Genomic DNA, 15570 nt, shown 5'->3' with positions numbered 1-15570 from the left:
CTGCTCAATAAAGGTGAATTCAGGGTGGAACAGGATGTGGTTGGGACTACTGCAATAAGCAAGGGAATGAAAAATAGTCCTTTGAGAGGAGACCAAGGGTAGAAGCATGTGGGCAAGTCAGTTTTTCTGACTGTGCTGTGACCATGACTAGGTACAAGCAACTTCAAATTGAAAGCAAGTAACCATGGAAGACCTTTATAGATAAATAGGATATAAATATTACAGTCTTTAGTTAAGGTGACATGTCATCATCAGAAGTATATATTGCTCTCCTGGATTCCTAGACTGTGATTTCTGGGAGGTGGGAATGCATTTTTTCAAAGAGAATCCTGTTTATATGCAGAGATTAGCTGAATTTCAAAGTAGTAATGTTTTCAAAGTGGAAGGGAGTCCTTTACATCATGGCAGTGCTGTGATAATAGAAGGCATTGAAGTATACTGAATCCTGATGGATTGTATCATTTAACAAAAACAAAAAAAAAAACCCATAAAAATCACAAAAAACCCTACCCATCTCTCTAGCTGTAGTATACTGTGAAATTTAACCAAAACGTTGTTATTTCTCTGCTATCATCTTCTTCAGAGAATTCACAGGTATTACATTTAAGTTTCCATTTTTTTTTTCTTCCTTAGAAAGTGGACCTGTTCAGTCTGGGTATAATATTCTTTGAAATGTCTTACCATCCCATGAGTACTGCATCAGAAAGGATCTTTGTTCTTGGTCAGCTAAGACTAGTAAGTATACAGATATAAAAGACAGTAATTCTGTGCATCAAATAGTTTGATAACAGAAGTAAAAGGATGCAAAACATAGCAAAAATAGATAGAAAAATAGATAGATATTGACCTCAGGGAATGGTTAAAAAAAAAGTTTGTAAGATACATAAAGAAAAGTGAAGAATGAAATTAGAGCTGGTACTGACATTCCCTTAATGCACTGTGGATTTCCTAACGGTATCACCATGAGTCAGTGTTCTCTTTGTGAAATTATTTTTTATAGCACAAAACATTAGAGATGTAAACTTAAAATAAAGCCATCATGGCTTTAGTACACCTGGGTTTAGACCTGGTGGGTCTCTTTCAGGAACGAGTTGGTATGTGTAGTTGATAAATGCCTGTGATTATGGATTGTATCTTCATTTTACAAAACATCATAAAAGCATTTAATTGAACTTCATTTTCCTATTAGCTCTTCAAACTGAATTTGCCATGTGGATTTTTTCTGTTTCTTCTCCCCCCTCACACCCCCAGGCAATAAAAATGCTTAGTTTCTCTGTTTAAATGTGTAGAACTTAAAAATAAGACTAGCCTGAGCAAGCTGGACTGTCTGTTATAATTCAAATGTTTTGTTTTGTTTTTTTTTTTTTATAGCCCACTATTGTATTTCCTAAAGACTTTGATGAAGTCAAGCATGCAAAGCAGGTAATTTTGAAGACATTTTAACTATTAGGTGTTCCCTGTCAAGAAACATTAATTACTGTTTTTTCCCACTTAATTTTAAATTAGTAATCTCTGGCAAGTTCTTATTATATGACATTAGAACAAAGTAAAGAAAAAAAAAATCTCAATATACTGAGTTGATAAGGAAATACAGTTACCCACAAAATTCTTTGAGCACAGTCATAAAGAATTGCAGGGTTCACTGGCATACCTTTTAAGCCCTGAGGGACAATTCTGGGGGTTTTTTTTAGGCTCAGAGAAATGGCAGCTGTATTGTTTAATCCTTTAGTTAAATTTTTGAAAGAAATATGTGTCACAGAACGGAAGGAGCCATGCAAGCTAAGCTGACTGCTCTGAGTTTGAAAAGAGCTGCCAAGAGCTGTTCTGGATGCCTCTGTGACAGAGAAATGAAGTGATAAGGAGCAGTGTAATCTTTTCTGGAACATCTGGATAATTTTTTACTTGTGCTAGTGGGCTCTTTCATTGACCATTAGCGTTATGTTTTTCGCTGTTATGCCTGTGGGACAGCAGTCTGCCTGTTACTACTGCCATAAAAATGCTTCCATCTTGTACAGTTAACGGAAATATGCCAGGAAGATTCCCCTTCTTTAATATCTGTAACTCCAAAATCTTTGTTGTTATGCATATGATTCTGTTTTCTCTTAACTTTGTTAATAAAGAAATGCCAGAGCTAGCATAACATAAAAAAACAAAGGATGGTACATATTTTGTCATCCCAAGACATACATTTCTAATAATTTTTGTTTTACTAAATTTTACTAAGATAGTATGACAAAAGATATTTAGAATTTAATAAGCAAAGAATATCCACACCAGAGATTCAGATCCTGCTTTGTTTTTTGATGTAATTTGTAGAGAACAGTTATTACATGGCTCCTGAACCATGATCCTGCAGCACGACCAACAGCTGTAGAGCTGTTAAAAAGTGAGCATCTTCCACCGCCACAAATGGAGGAGTCTGAACTGCATGAAGTACTCCACCATACCTTAGCAAACGTGGATGGAAAGGCCTACCGGACTATGATGAGCCAGATATTTTCACAGCGTATATCTCCAGCTATAGACTATACCTATGACAGTGACATGCTGAAGGTTTGTCAGTGTTTAGGGCATGCGTGGGGCTTTTTTCCTGTGTTAGATTTAAAGAAAAAAAAAATGTTTCTATAGGTAAAGTCCAAATATGTTTGAGAGGATTGCATTCTCTCTTAAGATTAATCTTCACATTAGTTCCCATTTAAAGCCACAAATCTGTACTATTTGGGCTTGTGTAACCACTTCCCATTTGACCCTTATATTAATTCTTCAGTGATGAAACGAGCAGTGTTTGACTGTAGCAGCTAAACCTTTAAGCTTCTGTCCAGATGATTACTTTCTTTACTCTGAATTACTGTCAAACTACTGGTGCTTGTGTCTGATTGCCAACAGAATGTGTTGCCTCTGACTGTTTTCTTCCCTTTCTAATCACGACAATCAAAGTAATCCTCAGTTTCTCAACTCTTAAATACTTCTAAATCTAAAGAAATACAAAGCAATGCAGTACAGTAACACTTTGTATAGCTGTAGTTATTTTTTAATATGTGAGCATTACAATTCATTATAGTGGGACAAGATATCAGAACACTTGTTGCCTGTATTACATGGAATGATTGCCTGTATTACATGGAGTGTTTATGGCATATGAATTATATATGTGCTTTTTATTTGTGATGGTTTCAGGGTAGTTTTTCTATTTGGGCAGCCAAGATACAACAACATGTATGTGAGATTGTCAGCCGGATATTTAAAAGACACGGTGGGTGTGCTTACAAAAGTTGTTCATTTCTTTTGTAGTGATTGTATGGATTTAAGAGAATGGAATGATTTCACTGCTGTCACATGAGTCAGAAAGTATGTTCAGTAGTTACATATCATTTCAAGTTTTACATTGTTTTTTGCTGTTACTTTGGCATCCCAGTAATAGCTGTTAACTTTTAAATCTGAATTAAATGATTCAGATTTAAATAAATTTTCTATGGAAAGAACAATGAAAATCTTGATTATATCTTCCAATGTATTTGGTCATTCTTATAAGCCTGTATGAGCTTTTAGAGGTAGGGAGTGTTACGTAAAATCTGTATCTGGATGTAGGGATGGCTCTATAGTGAAAGGCCAAGCATCCATGTAGCACAGCAGCCTCTCTCTGAACATACCCAGAATGGGAATGGCCTCAGGAGCGTGGAAACAGAGCAGGTGTGTAGTGGTACCTTCAGTGATACTGCTTTTAGCAATGATTTGCTGTTCAGGAACTTCCCAAGCCAGAGCTGGTGTTTAATAGTCTTTGATGGGTTTTTCTTTCCAGGATTCTATCCAGTCATGAGTAAATAGTACTTGCTTTTTAAGAGAGGAAGAAAATTTACATACGTTGTTATATTTGAAATTATATAAATTGTAATGTTTTATAGGCATTTATGATACTATTTTATATAAAAATAGAGAATTTTAAAATAGGAAGTGGGTTATTTCCTAATATATCATAATCTGATTAAGCATGATCAGCATAGAAAAGAATGAGAAACCGAGAAATGCAAAGTCAAGTAAAGAGAAGTTACCCCCCCTCCCCCACACACACACACACATTTAAAGCTTGGTAGACTTTGGAAAGTGTTTGTCAGCATTTTGGAGATTTGAAATATTTTCTTTGTTTTGGGAAAAAACTGCAGGTTTTTTAATATATATTTTCCATTAGATTGTAGCTGCCATCTGTAATGGTTAGAAGCATTTCCTTGTATTTGGGGCTGCTTTTTTTTTTCCTGATTTAAATGCTTATGTTGAAATCTAATTGAAGATGTGAGTAAAGCTTCTATAGTAAAATAACTGTTTAAAAATCAGTCAAAAATTTAAAACAGGAAAGTATTTTTCAATGATGAGTGATATTATTGTTAATAGTAAGGCTTCATTGAAGATTCATACAGATAGATGGTTGCAAAATATAGCCAGCAAAAGATGGTATTTATGAGGTTGGAAAGTGAACCATAACCACTTTTAGTATGGTTTTGAAACACAGGATACAGCATGTCTGAACAGTATTTGTTCTCTGTAGAAGTGCCTCTACACCAAACAGTACTACTGGTATCTGTAGAGTTTCCTGGTTGTGGGAAACTCTGTTGCCCTCACCATTTGGATGGTGTTTAAAGAGGGTGAGGATTCTGCTGGGGCTGTGGAATTGGCAATTCTCTGCTTCTCTGTGGACTGCCTGCTGAGGCCAAGCAAGATAGAACGTTAAAGTTTGTTTCATGGCTTTCTTTGAACAGTGGAAGAGGGAAGTCTAGTAAGGACACAATGTAATTTTTAAAAGGTCTTGGTTGAGATATCACACCCCACACGGTCGTTCATGAGTTTGTAAAAAGCGGATGCTGCTTGTGAAACAGGAGGTAATAGTATTTAACTGGTTTTGTGCAGGAGCCATCAAGCTGCATACTCCACTGCTAATGCCCAGAAATAAAAAACTATACGAGCATAATGAAGCTTCATATTTCATGGATCACAGTGGGATGCTGGTAATGCTTCCTTATGACCTCCGAGTAAGTAGCATCATCTCTACAGGCAAAGCTGGGCTTGAAGAGTGCTGTGGTGTTTGTAGATACCTTGATACCTTTGATTCACTAGTCCCAAATTTGGTTTAGGCTTGTACTAGTACTGTATTGCTGATCTTGACAGCTGAAGTCCTGACCACATAGGAAAGAAATATACTTTTAAAAAAAAAAAATATTTAACATAAACAAAAATAATGCCATATTATAAATATGATAGATTGCACTGCTGGGGTTTTTTTTGTTTGTTTTTTTTTCTTGCACTTAATAAGAGACAAGACTTTTCCAATGAACAGTGAAGATTCTAATATCCCCAATGTTTTCTTATTTATAAGCCTTTATAGATAATGTGAATAACAGGCTGCCTAGTTTTATGTCCCTCAAACACATGTTATCAAGGATCATTCTGCTCTTGAGAGGAATTGGTGTTTGCACAGTTGAAATTTTACTCTCTGGGATTGCTCTGTCAGTACTACGCAATTATATGCATGTTGGCCTAGCTGATTACCTTGCATTTAATTTAACACCTAAATGCTTTAAGTTAATATTTTTGTTTATTATCATTGGTCAAAGAACCTGACTTTTTATATTCCATTTTATTAATTTAAGGTCAGTTTAACTCACCCTTCCTTTGCATTTATAACATCAAGCTATACAATATGATTCACAGTAAAGGATTTGTGCAGAATCTATGAAATTGATCTTTCTGTTGGAATTACTTGGTTTTGAAAATGTGTTGACCAAAGATTTATTAAAAAATACTCTTTTATATCTTTCTGTAAAGTTCATAGTCAATTTATCATGCATTAGAGTAATTAAGAAACATCCTTGTGTCCTTGTCCAGGTTCTTCTACGAACTTGGGCGGGTGGCATGTTTTTATTTAAAATTTACAGCAAGGATGATTAGATTAATATTAATTGTCTAGGGCAAATATTTAAGGCATTATTACACACGTGAGAGTACAAGTGTTACTGCACAGTAATAGTTCATATCCAGTCAGACTGAATGTTTAGTTTCAACAGTTTTCACATATTTTATTTTTCAGATTCCTTTTGCAAGATTTGTAGCTAGAAATAACATATCAAACTTGAAAAGGTAAGAGACGTAGAGGTGACGTTTTTCACAGATGCCATGCTTTATGACAGTGACCACTGCAGGTGCTGATTCGTTCTTCAATGTTTCTTTTAGATACTGTATAGAGCGAGTTTTCAGACCTCGGAAGTTAGACCGCTGTCATCCCAAAGAACTCCTAGAATGTGCATTTGACATTATTACATCTACTGGAAATAGCTTTTTGCCTATAGCAGAAACAATTTATGCCATTTCAGAAATCATTCAAGAGTTTTCAGTGCTGCAGGTAGATTATCATCCCTTTTGCTCTCTTTTCCATCCTAAAATTTTAATCTCAGTAAATATTTAGTCTAATGTGCTTAAAAAGGCTTGTTCCTTAAACCTCAACAAGTACAAACCTGTTTTCACATTTTATTGATAGTCAATTATAGAACACTCATTTAAATAAAAAATGTGTTTCATAGGTAAACATAAAATGTAGCGTAGGTTTGTGAGCAAAGGAAATATTGAGTCCTTACAGTGCCATTGAAATAATGTCTTTCTTCTGTCAGGCAAGTGATTATTGTATTGCCACTCTTTAGTTCTAGATGGAAGGTAAGGAACATTTATTAAATGTTTAGGAATTTTTTTTTTTTTTTTTTTTAAACAAAATGGAGTGCAAGTGAAACTTTCTTTCTTTCTTTCTTTCTTTTTCTTTCTTTCTTTACCCTTTGTTAGGAAAGAAATTACAGTATTTACTTGAACCACACTGCCTTACTGAAAGCTATACTTTTGCACTGTGGGATACCAGAGGATAAACTCAATCAAGTTTACATCATTCTTTATGATGCTGTGGTAAGATACTAGTTAATAACCTAATCTCAGTAATCATCACTGTAGAGTATCTTATTTTGTGGAGCTATCTCTAAAAATGAGTAACAGTGCATTGCCATTATAACAAGGAATATCCTGTTGATATATAAAAAGGCTGGCTATCTTTGGGCTGTAAACTTAGATTAATTCCATTTTTTATACTTTTAGATTGGAATGTCTTAAGATTATTTTAAAATGTGTATTTATGAGAGAATTATTCACTTCTATAATTAAGAACTGGTAGGCTATTCAGTAAAAAGTTTAAGATGTATCTTACTATCATGTTGATCTTTTCTACCTTATAAGCAGAGAAAATAGATTAAATTCATTTGAATAATCAAGGTAGTGTTTAAATCCCAACAAAATGCCTTTTTTATTTCCTCTCATTTAATTTCATTCTTTATTTTTATTTATCGATTTACATAAGCATTTCAGTATTTATGCAAAAGTGCTTTTCAACAAAGTTGGTGTTTTCTTGTTGCTTCTGGAAACCAAGCCAAGTATGGCCTCACTGCAAGATATGAGGAGAATGTGTTATTCATTGTTTTTGTTCTTTTGCAGTATTACTGCAGTTTGTAAATGCAGTGTTTAGTTAAAGGTATTGGAAAGTTTTGTGGTTTAATTCTTCTCAACGATAGTAATTTTTTTTTTTGGTAACTCAGTTGTTGAATATGTTTGAATCTGTTTCTTTTGTAGACTGAAAAGCTAACTAAAAGAGAAGTAGAAGCCAAATTCTGTAATCTTTCTCTCACATCAAATAGTGTAAGTAATTTTAATTCAGTGTTAATTTCCCTGTAACTTTCCATAAATCAGTAATATTTACTTTTTGCAATTTAATCAACCAGAGTAAGAAAAAGAAATTGTTAACATCTGCTGTTCAAAATAGGTCAGTCTCTTTGGAAGTGGTCTGATTTTGTTCTCACTTCTCTCTGGAAGTCAGTATTGCTGCTTTCCAAGTTTCTGTCTTTCTTCTTCTAAATGTATTTTTCAGACTGTGGAAACAATTAAAATGTAAATAGAATTCCATAGAGTGATATTTAATAAAAGAAACTGAGAGACACTTTAAAAAAAAATTGTCTCCAAATGTTGATGAATATGTATAAAGAGTTGAGGTTAAGTTCTGGACACCTGATGAGAGTTGTGCCTGTCCATTCCTTTCCTCAGCTCACTAGATAGAAACAGGCTGCTGGGCAAAACAAGCAAACAAGACAGATATTTTACTCACACAAAGTCAAATATTGTTCTTTTTTTTTTTTTTAAGATGTGACCTATTATGAGCACTGTTAGTAGTGCTGCCTATGTTTTTAATTTGTTTTTTGTTTTTAGCTTTCTCGACTCTACAGATTCATTGAGCAGAAGGGAGAAGCAAGTAATGTATTTCCATTTCTAAACACAATGATAAAACAAAAGCCAGGTGTCACTCAGCTGCTGAAGCATGGCATGAAGGATTTAGAGGAAATCATTGGTCTGTTAAAGCAACTTGGAATAAAACTTCAGGTTTGTAAAATATTCTGCTAAGAAATTAATGGATCTATGGTCGGCTGGGCCTTGTAATTTGCCAAGAGATAAAGTAATGATATTTTAGAATAGAAAAAAACACATCAATGTGTCTTCTGATGGCAAGTAATAATACTGGCATTGATTTTTATTTTATTTTTTTTTTTAAAGACACATTTGAAGAATAAGACCTTTTCCAGTTAGAAGTCTCTAATTTCTATCTAATGACACAGAGTTGTTTGGGGTTTGTTTTTTTTTCAGCCAAAATTGTGGGCATTATCTAGATCATAAAGGAATTTAAAATTTTGAAACAAAGTATAAGCATTTAAAAAAATACAGAAAGTTGATTACTACTTAAGGCCTCTCGTCTTCCACCTTCGTTGAGGCTTGCTGTTTGCGTTCTGTCCATGGGTCTCCTGGGATGCTTCAAGATTAAAGCATCGTTTCATTAATTTTAAATTATATTTTAAATATTTGAAGATAAGGAGTGTTTCCATATGTCTTCCTTATGAGAACAGTGTTTTCAATCCATACTGCTAATAGGAAATTAATTATATCAACTGGTAATATTAGTACAGGTCTTGTACACGTATTCTTTTTTATTTTACAGGTTTCTATAAATCTGGGACTAGTTTACAAAATACAGCAGCACAATGGTATTATCTTTCAATTTGTAGCATACATCAAAAGAAGACAAAGAACCGTGCCTGACATTCTTGCTGCAGGTGGCAGATACGATCATCTGGTATGTGCTCATCTTTTTAATAAATTTAGATTTTAAAAAAAAAAACATGAAAAAATTAAAAACCTGATTGACATTTTGCAAAGATAACTATTTGAGTCTTACATTTTGTTTTTGTCTTGCTTTCAGATTCCGCAGTTTAGAGGGCCACAGACAGTAGGACCAGTTCCCTCAGCTGTTGGAGTCAGCATAGCTATGGATAAAATAACTGCTGCTGTTTCCAGTGTGGAGGATTCTGTAAGTCTTGTTTTTGGGAGGTGGGCGTTTTTGTTTGTTTGTTTACTCCTGAGAGTTCAGTAACCTAATTGTAACCACAGATGGGCAAAAAATAAGCTGTTCAGGTGTATTCCAAAATAATACCATACTGAAATAGAGAGCAAATACCAAGATGACCTGTTTTCTTCTGTGTTTCTCTACATAGAATTATTTAGTAAAATAAGAATTAGGGGAAGAAAAGATCATCAGTTTTCTTTTTAATTTAAATGGGATATTTTTCTCAGCCTGTGGATTGTTTCAGATGGAACAGTACAACTGTAGATATTTAGCTAATAAGTGTTACCTTGCCCCTACCACTTCTCCATCTATACAAGTATAAAAGGTGGAAATCGAGGGAAACTTAAGAAAATGGACCACTTTGTACAATGTCACACAGTTTCTCTTGGTTGGGGAATGTGTGTTTTATTACCTTTTCTTCATAAGTTAACGTGGCTAAGAAATGAAAGAACTGAATAGGCTAGAATACTTTGCAAACTGAGGCCGTGCAGATGCTGTTCTGTCAAATATGAAGCTTCAGCAACTTTCAGACATACTTAGTTAGAGTGTGGCTCTAAAAAGAGGTGGATCTAACCCCTTTTTTCAGCTTGGTGCATTTTGAGAAACATTAGTATGTTTATCCTTCTCTGTTACTTTAACTGCCTTATGAAGGGTAAAAGGTGGCCTTGTGGCTAATATTGTCCCCCTTGTTTTTACTTTCCCTTCAGGTTTCTGTCAGCTCGTGTGACCTGCTGGTTGTAAGTGTTGGTCAGATGTCAATGGGTAGAGCTATCAATATTGTTCAGAAACTCTGGACCGCAGGAATTCCAGCCGAAATAATGTATGACTGGTCCCAGGTAGAATTTCTATCTCCATGTGTTCACTATATTGTTATTCTCTAAGATTAGTGTGGCCTGAGACCATCCTTTTTCAATTTTTTTTCTTGTTTTTTATAGTTAGACTCATAAAACTGAGCATGTAGGGTGTTATTCAGATACAGTAATGTTAAGAAAGTGTCACTGGTCTTGTAGTGTTCTTCCTGTCTACCTCCCAGAGTATTTAAAAGTGTGATGGAGGATCTTTATGTGCTTCTTGGAGCACAGAGGAAATAAGTGACCATCCTCAATTATACATAGAGTGTGGAGTTCAAGGCCTATTGAAGTCAAGGGGAAGAGTCGCATAATGAATTTAAAATGAGGCCATTTAGCTCCAGTTAAGTGAAGCGAGGATGCTTCAAAGCAGAAGTATATTTTGTACCAGTGAAGGCAATAAATTTGCCTTTCATTGAGGGCTGGAAGTAGAATCTGTGACTGAGTTAATCCTAATAAAGGGCAAGTCTGGAACAGAACAGTAGCATCAACTTTTAAATATATTGAGATGGCTGAAGACTATTAGGTTCAGAGGGAATATTGACATCCTTTTACTGTTAGAAACACAGTTTAGTGAACTGAGCTACTGGATGTGCTATGGGGCCCCCTGGAGGGGACCTTAAAGGGGACCTTTAACCACTGCTGCCTCACTGTAGTAATGAGCTACATGACAATGCTGAAGTCCCTTTTAATAGTGGTAGCAGTTAATCTGAGGATTATGAGTCTGGTTCACCTTTAAGCATGTCAGCTGGTAACTAACAGAAGAAACACTGTGGAGTTGCCCATTCAGAGTCATGTGCTGCAGAGCAGACAGTTTTGAGCTCACTCACTTAATTGGCTGACTTTTTTGTAATCTTTTGCCATAACATTTCCAACAGCTTAAATCCCTCAGAATTGGAAAAAAAACCCATATCACTATGCTTTTCTGTGATCACCCTGGGTTCTCTTCTTGCAATTCTTAAGGAATGAAGATTTGGGTAGCTCTTGCCTCTATCTAATGCTGTCCTGCAACCCACTGCTAAGTCAGCATAGCAAGCCCTTCAGTAAGCTCGGCACTGAGAATGATGTAAGGCAGCCTCAGGTTTACATGAAACCCAGCTGGAGTCAGCTTTCATGACAGAGTGAGTACCAGTCATGCAGAACTGAGTTGTAACTGAAAGCTGCTGACGGTGGGGAGATAACTGTTTGATTGACATCACGTTGCAAATTTTTAGTTACCTAGATGCTGCACTTGTGGATCCAGCTAGCCCTTCCATGTGGAACTAGGACTGCAGAGCCTAGGCATTCTCTCTGACTAGTGCAGACTTAGATTTCAGTTTTTAAGGAGCAGGAGGTGAATAAGTATATGCAGTATATGCATAATGAAGTTTCACCTCCTGGTCTTGTTTATAAAGCTTTCCTCACTCAGAAGCTTATATGATCGTTGTAACTGCTGCATATCAAGTTATTTTAATTAAGGACAGGAGACTCTGATTACTTAAGTGATCATTTTATAATCTGTCAAATTTCTGTCCTATTCCCCTGCCCCTCTTCCCATTTTAGTCCCAGGAAGAACTGCAGGAATATTGCAGATGCTCTGGGATTACATATGTGGCTCTTGTGTCAGATAAAGAAGGAAGTCATGTGAAGGTAAGTGTGGGACCAGAGGATGCTTGATCATATTTTATATTTATAATCTGTTCTACATTTACAATTTTTTTTAAGATCATCATTATTTTCAATAAAATATTTAAGCAGATGGAAATACAGTTTCAGTTGCTAAGCAGTAGCAAGTTCTTCTGAAGAACCCTGCTTTTCATCCCTACATAATTGACCTCATTGTCTAGGAAAGTCTGAAAACTAATGTGCAAACATTGCTTGACTTTGAGAACATCAGTGTGTCTTTAAGTGGAAAAAGGTTTTTGTCTGTGATTTCTTTGAATCTACAAAGGTAACTCAGTCATCTTTCCAGCTGACAGCTTTCTATGTTACAAAACAAAAACACACATCTAAAAAAATCTATGTAGTTCAAATGGACAGAGGCTGAAGCACAGTCCTCATCTCTGAAAGCTAAGGTTAAGATGGAAAGACTGACATGAAAGACAACATGAATTACCACCATCTGTGCTCTGCAGCTTGTGGTTCTGGTATGTTTTTATAAGTTAAAAGTTATAAAATATTCTTGATTCTGGATCATTAGGAAAAAGATCATTATTCTTTGAATAAAGATTCATTCTTTAACTGAAAAAAAATAATTATTTGACAGCATCTGGCATGGCCGTGTTTAGCCAGCGTGCATTACTAAAATATTTTTCACTTGTTATTCACTCTCCTTGTCATTGTAGCAGAGAGAGCAAATATCTGTGCAATAACTGTAAGAACAAGTAGATTTTTATTATGAGAATGTGATATATCAATGTCTTCCCACAAGACCATTACAGAACATTCTTTTAAATACGGCTTTATTGGAGTCAAACCAACAAAGAACATGCTAATGAGGTGATTGATGGTGTTACTGATTAATCTCCTCCCAGTAAAGATGCAGCAGATACTCCTAGTTTTGAACATTTGAGCCTCTCTTGCAAACTGAAAGGCAAGCCTTATTCCACAGAATTCCTTAACTAAAAAAAAAAAAAGCCCAAACCCAAATAGGCTTTTATTAATATGGGATTAGCTCCTATAAACCTTTCTTTTAAAAAAAAAAAAAAATCACATATTAAATACAAGTAGCCAAGCTGGTTCAAAACTTTGGGAATGGAGAGGAAATTTGTTGGTGGGGAATAAAAAAATCTAGTCAAGGATTTAATTGGCAGTGATTGATTGGTAACAATGATAGCTTCCTCCTTTTGACTGCTTTACTTATAACAGGTGAATAATCCAGTTTGGTTTTGATTAAATTTGAAAGTTTATTCATATGCTGTTTTAACAATTTTAAGAACCACTGAACTACATCATAGGTGAAATCCTTTGAGAAAGACAGACAGACGGAGAAAAGGATTTTAGAATCTGACTTGGTAGATCACCTGATCCAGAAACTGAAAACTAAAATCTGTGATGAAAGATGCAGTAGGTAAGTAGCATAACATGTCAACGTGAGTAGTCAAAATCAGAAGTTAATGTATATTTGTTTTAATTAAATAATTTTAAGATATGCTCAGTTAAAACCTTGATTTCATTTGATAAATTGAATTTTATTCAATTTGCTGAATTCCTTTGGAGGGGAAGCTTGGTTATGGAATTTTATTAAAAAAGAGACTGATTTCCCTAGCTGCTGTTAAATTCAAACATCCATAGTGCTTTGTAAATTAAAAGGCCATGTGGTTACCTAGCTCAGATGCTACTAGAACACCAGTATTGTTTGTATGGCAGGACTGCCTGCAGGTCCCCGTTACTGACCAGACATCCATTATGTTCATGTGTGGTGTAATTAGATAATTAAAACAGCAAATCCCTTTCATTCTGAGGCAGTGTTGATATGGTTAAAATGAAGGTGTAGTTGTAGTACATCTGTATGCTTTGGCTGGTACAAGTGAAAGTAACACCTGGCAAAGACTTGGTGCACAGCAACACCCCATCATCCTATCCCTATTGAAATTACTATTTATTGTCACCAAGAGAAGTTAGTATGGAAATCACAGGAGAGGCTACAATCACACCTGTGTGCATAAGCAGTTTGGCTGTTATTCACACATACCCCTTTGTAAATATATAATTATACACACGCATATATATTTATATGTGTGTTCATACGTATGCATGTACTGGCAGCGGGAACAGATGTGATTTTTTCACACAAACTAGAATTCAGAAACTAACAGATTTGACACAGACTTAACAATAAAGGGAATCATCAAGCTGAGAAATGCTTAACTCAAGCAGTAGTTTGTGCAGGTGGTTGACATCTCCTACTATCCACCTCTTCATTCTCCTTTTTCTGGCCTCAGCTAGTCTTAACTCTGCAACTAACCTGATTCTCATGTGTTTTGTGACAGATCTACAGCATCTATTAGAAGCTGGGAAAGAAAGTAATTCTTTTTAAAAGTTACCTTCTTTCTAGATCCTGAGAACAGAATATAAAAAAACCTCCATATTTGGAGGTTTTATATTTAACCTCCCATACTAAACAGAGAGATGCAGTAACTATGATTGTAATAACACTTGCAAATTTCCTTGTTCATGAACCCTGAATGTGGAAAGTAAAGGGATCCAAACTAATTATGGAAAGCTTCTTTGAATATGTGTGACCATAAGTATAAATATTACTTTGATACTTTAGTATTATCTCACAGAAATCTGTACAAACTTGTAGATTAAATTAATAATTTAGAGCACATATTTTCGTAATATATTCTAGTATTAGGATCTAAAACCCCATCACGGTTGCATGATGGGGAGCACATTTTTTGTATCCATAGGAAACAGAAAGATTGCTTCTAGATCTGATTATATAATGTAATTTTGTATGATTTCCTGCCTGTTCCAGAATAGAATGTAATCTACAGATATTGCTGGAAAATCTACATAAATTTCTTTATCTGTTGGAATGAAATAAGTATGTGTGTATGATAATCTGAAACCACGTATTATTACAGTATTCCTTCATTATTGTAAATTTGTTTCCCTGTCTTTGTTTATTTTTAGAGAAACCTCAGATAATCTTTCTGTACCAAATCAAAAGGGATCATTTACTAATATTTCAGGTATTTAGTTTCTAGTTATAGAACATACAACTGTTTCTCTTTCTGCTTAAAAACTGTTTTAGAAAAAAATACTGATGGAACATAAATTTTAAAAATGTGACCAAAGGCAGAACATGAAAATTTTTTCTAGCAGTGCCTCTGGTTAGACACTTCCTCCTAATCTCAAATGTTGTTCCAAGTGATCTAAAACTGATTTTTTTTCCTCTAAACTAACAAAATAAGGGCTCAGACCAACAGACAGAATATTCCCAGTACAGGCATTCATTGATGCAGTGATTCAGGAGTGGATAAAAGCCAAAAAACATGAACATTTCCTAGCTGAGGAGAAATTAAATGTCATATTGATGAAAAACGATGTGACCTGTGAGAATCACAGTGCTAAGACCCACGTACACTGACCTACTGTTCTACTAAGATTTTTTTCATCAAATGAAAATGCCTTCACGCTTCTAGCTACAGATTTGTACTCCTTAGTCTGATAATAGAAGTTTGCATATAAAAAAAATAATATTAATTGCTTGTTGTGTGGATAAAGTTTGGGATTTCTGATAATTGTTTTATTAAGTATTGATACAGT

The 15570-nt window shown here is 34.9% G+C and overlaps 1 protein-coding gene across 1 annotated transcript in view; it reads left to right on the top strand.

Annotated features, from left to right (window-relative positions):
- Positions 1-15001, top strand: part of EIF2AK4 (eukaryotic translation initiation factor 2 alpha kinase 4) — a gene marked incomplete at its 5' end in the record, with an annotated part of 31960 nt that extends 16959 nt beyond the window's left edge. The window contains 16 exons of the mRNA XM_010170886.2: positions 634-735; positions 1372-1422; positions 2317-2553; positions 3178-3253; positions 4900-5021; positions 6077-6126; positions 6220-6388; positions 6820-6936; positions 7651-7716; positions 8281-8451; positions 9062-9196; positions 9323-9430; positions 10174-10302; positions 11857-11943; positions 13251-13363; positions 14935-15001. Of these exons, the coding sequence (XP_010169188.2) occupies positions 634-735; positions 1372-1422; positions 2317-2553; positions 3178-3253; positions 4900-5021; positions 6077-6126; positions 6220-6388; positions 6820-6936; positions 7651-7716; positions 8281-8451; positions 9062-9196; positions 9323-9430; positions 10174-10302; positions 11857-11943; positions 13251-13363; positions 14935-15001 (1800 nt within the window). The remainder of the gene's footprint in view (positions 1-633; positions 736-1371; positions 1423-2316; positions 2554-3177; positions 3254-4899; positions 5022-6076; positions 6127-6219; positions 6389-6819; positions 6937-7650; positions 7717-8280; positions 8452-9061; positions 9197-9322; positions 9431-10173; positions 10303-11856; positions 11944-13250; positions 13364-14934) is intronic.
- Between the last annotated feature and the right edge of the window lie 569 nt (positions 15002-15570).

This window comes from Antrostomus carolinensis, unplaced genomic scaffold, assembly GCF_000700745.2.
Source record: "Antrostomus carolinensis isolate BGI_N321 unplaced genomic scaffold, ASM70074v2 scaffold22926, whole genome shotgun sequence".
Classification (NCBI taxonomy): Eukaryota; Metazoa; Chordata; class Aves; order Caprimulgiformes; family Caprimulgidae; genus Antrostomus; species Antrostomus carolinensis.
The sequence above is the reverse complement of the archived record's forward strand: the minus strand, read 5'-3'. Positions and strand labels throughout refer to the sequence as shown.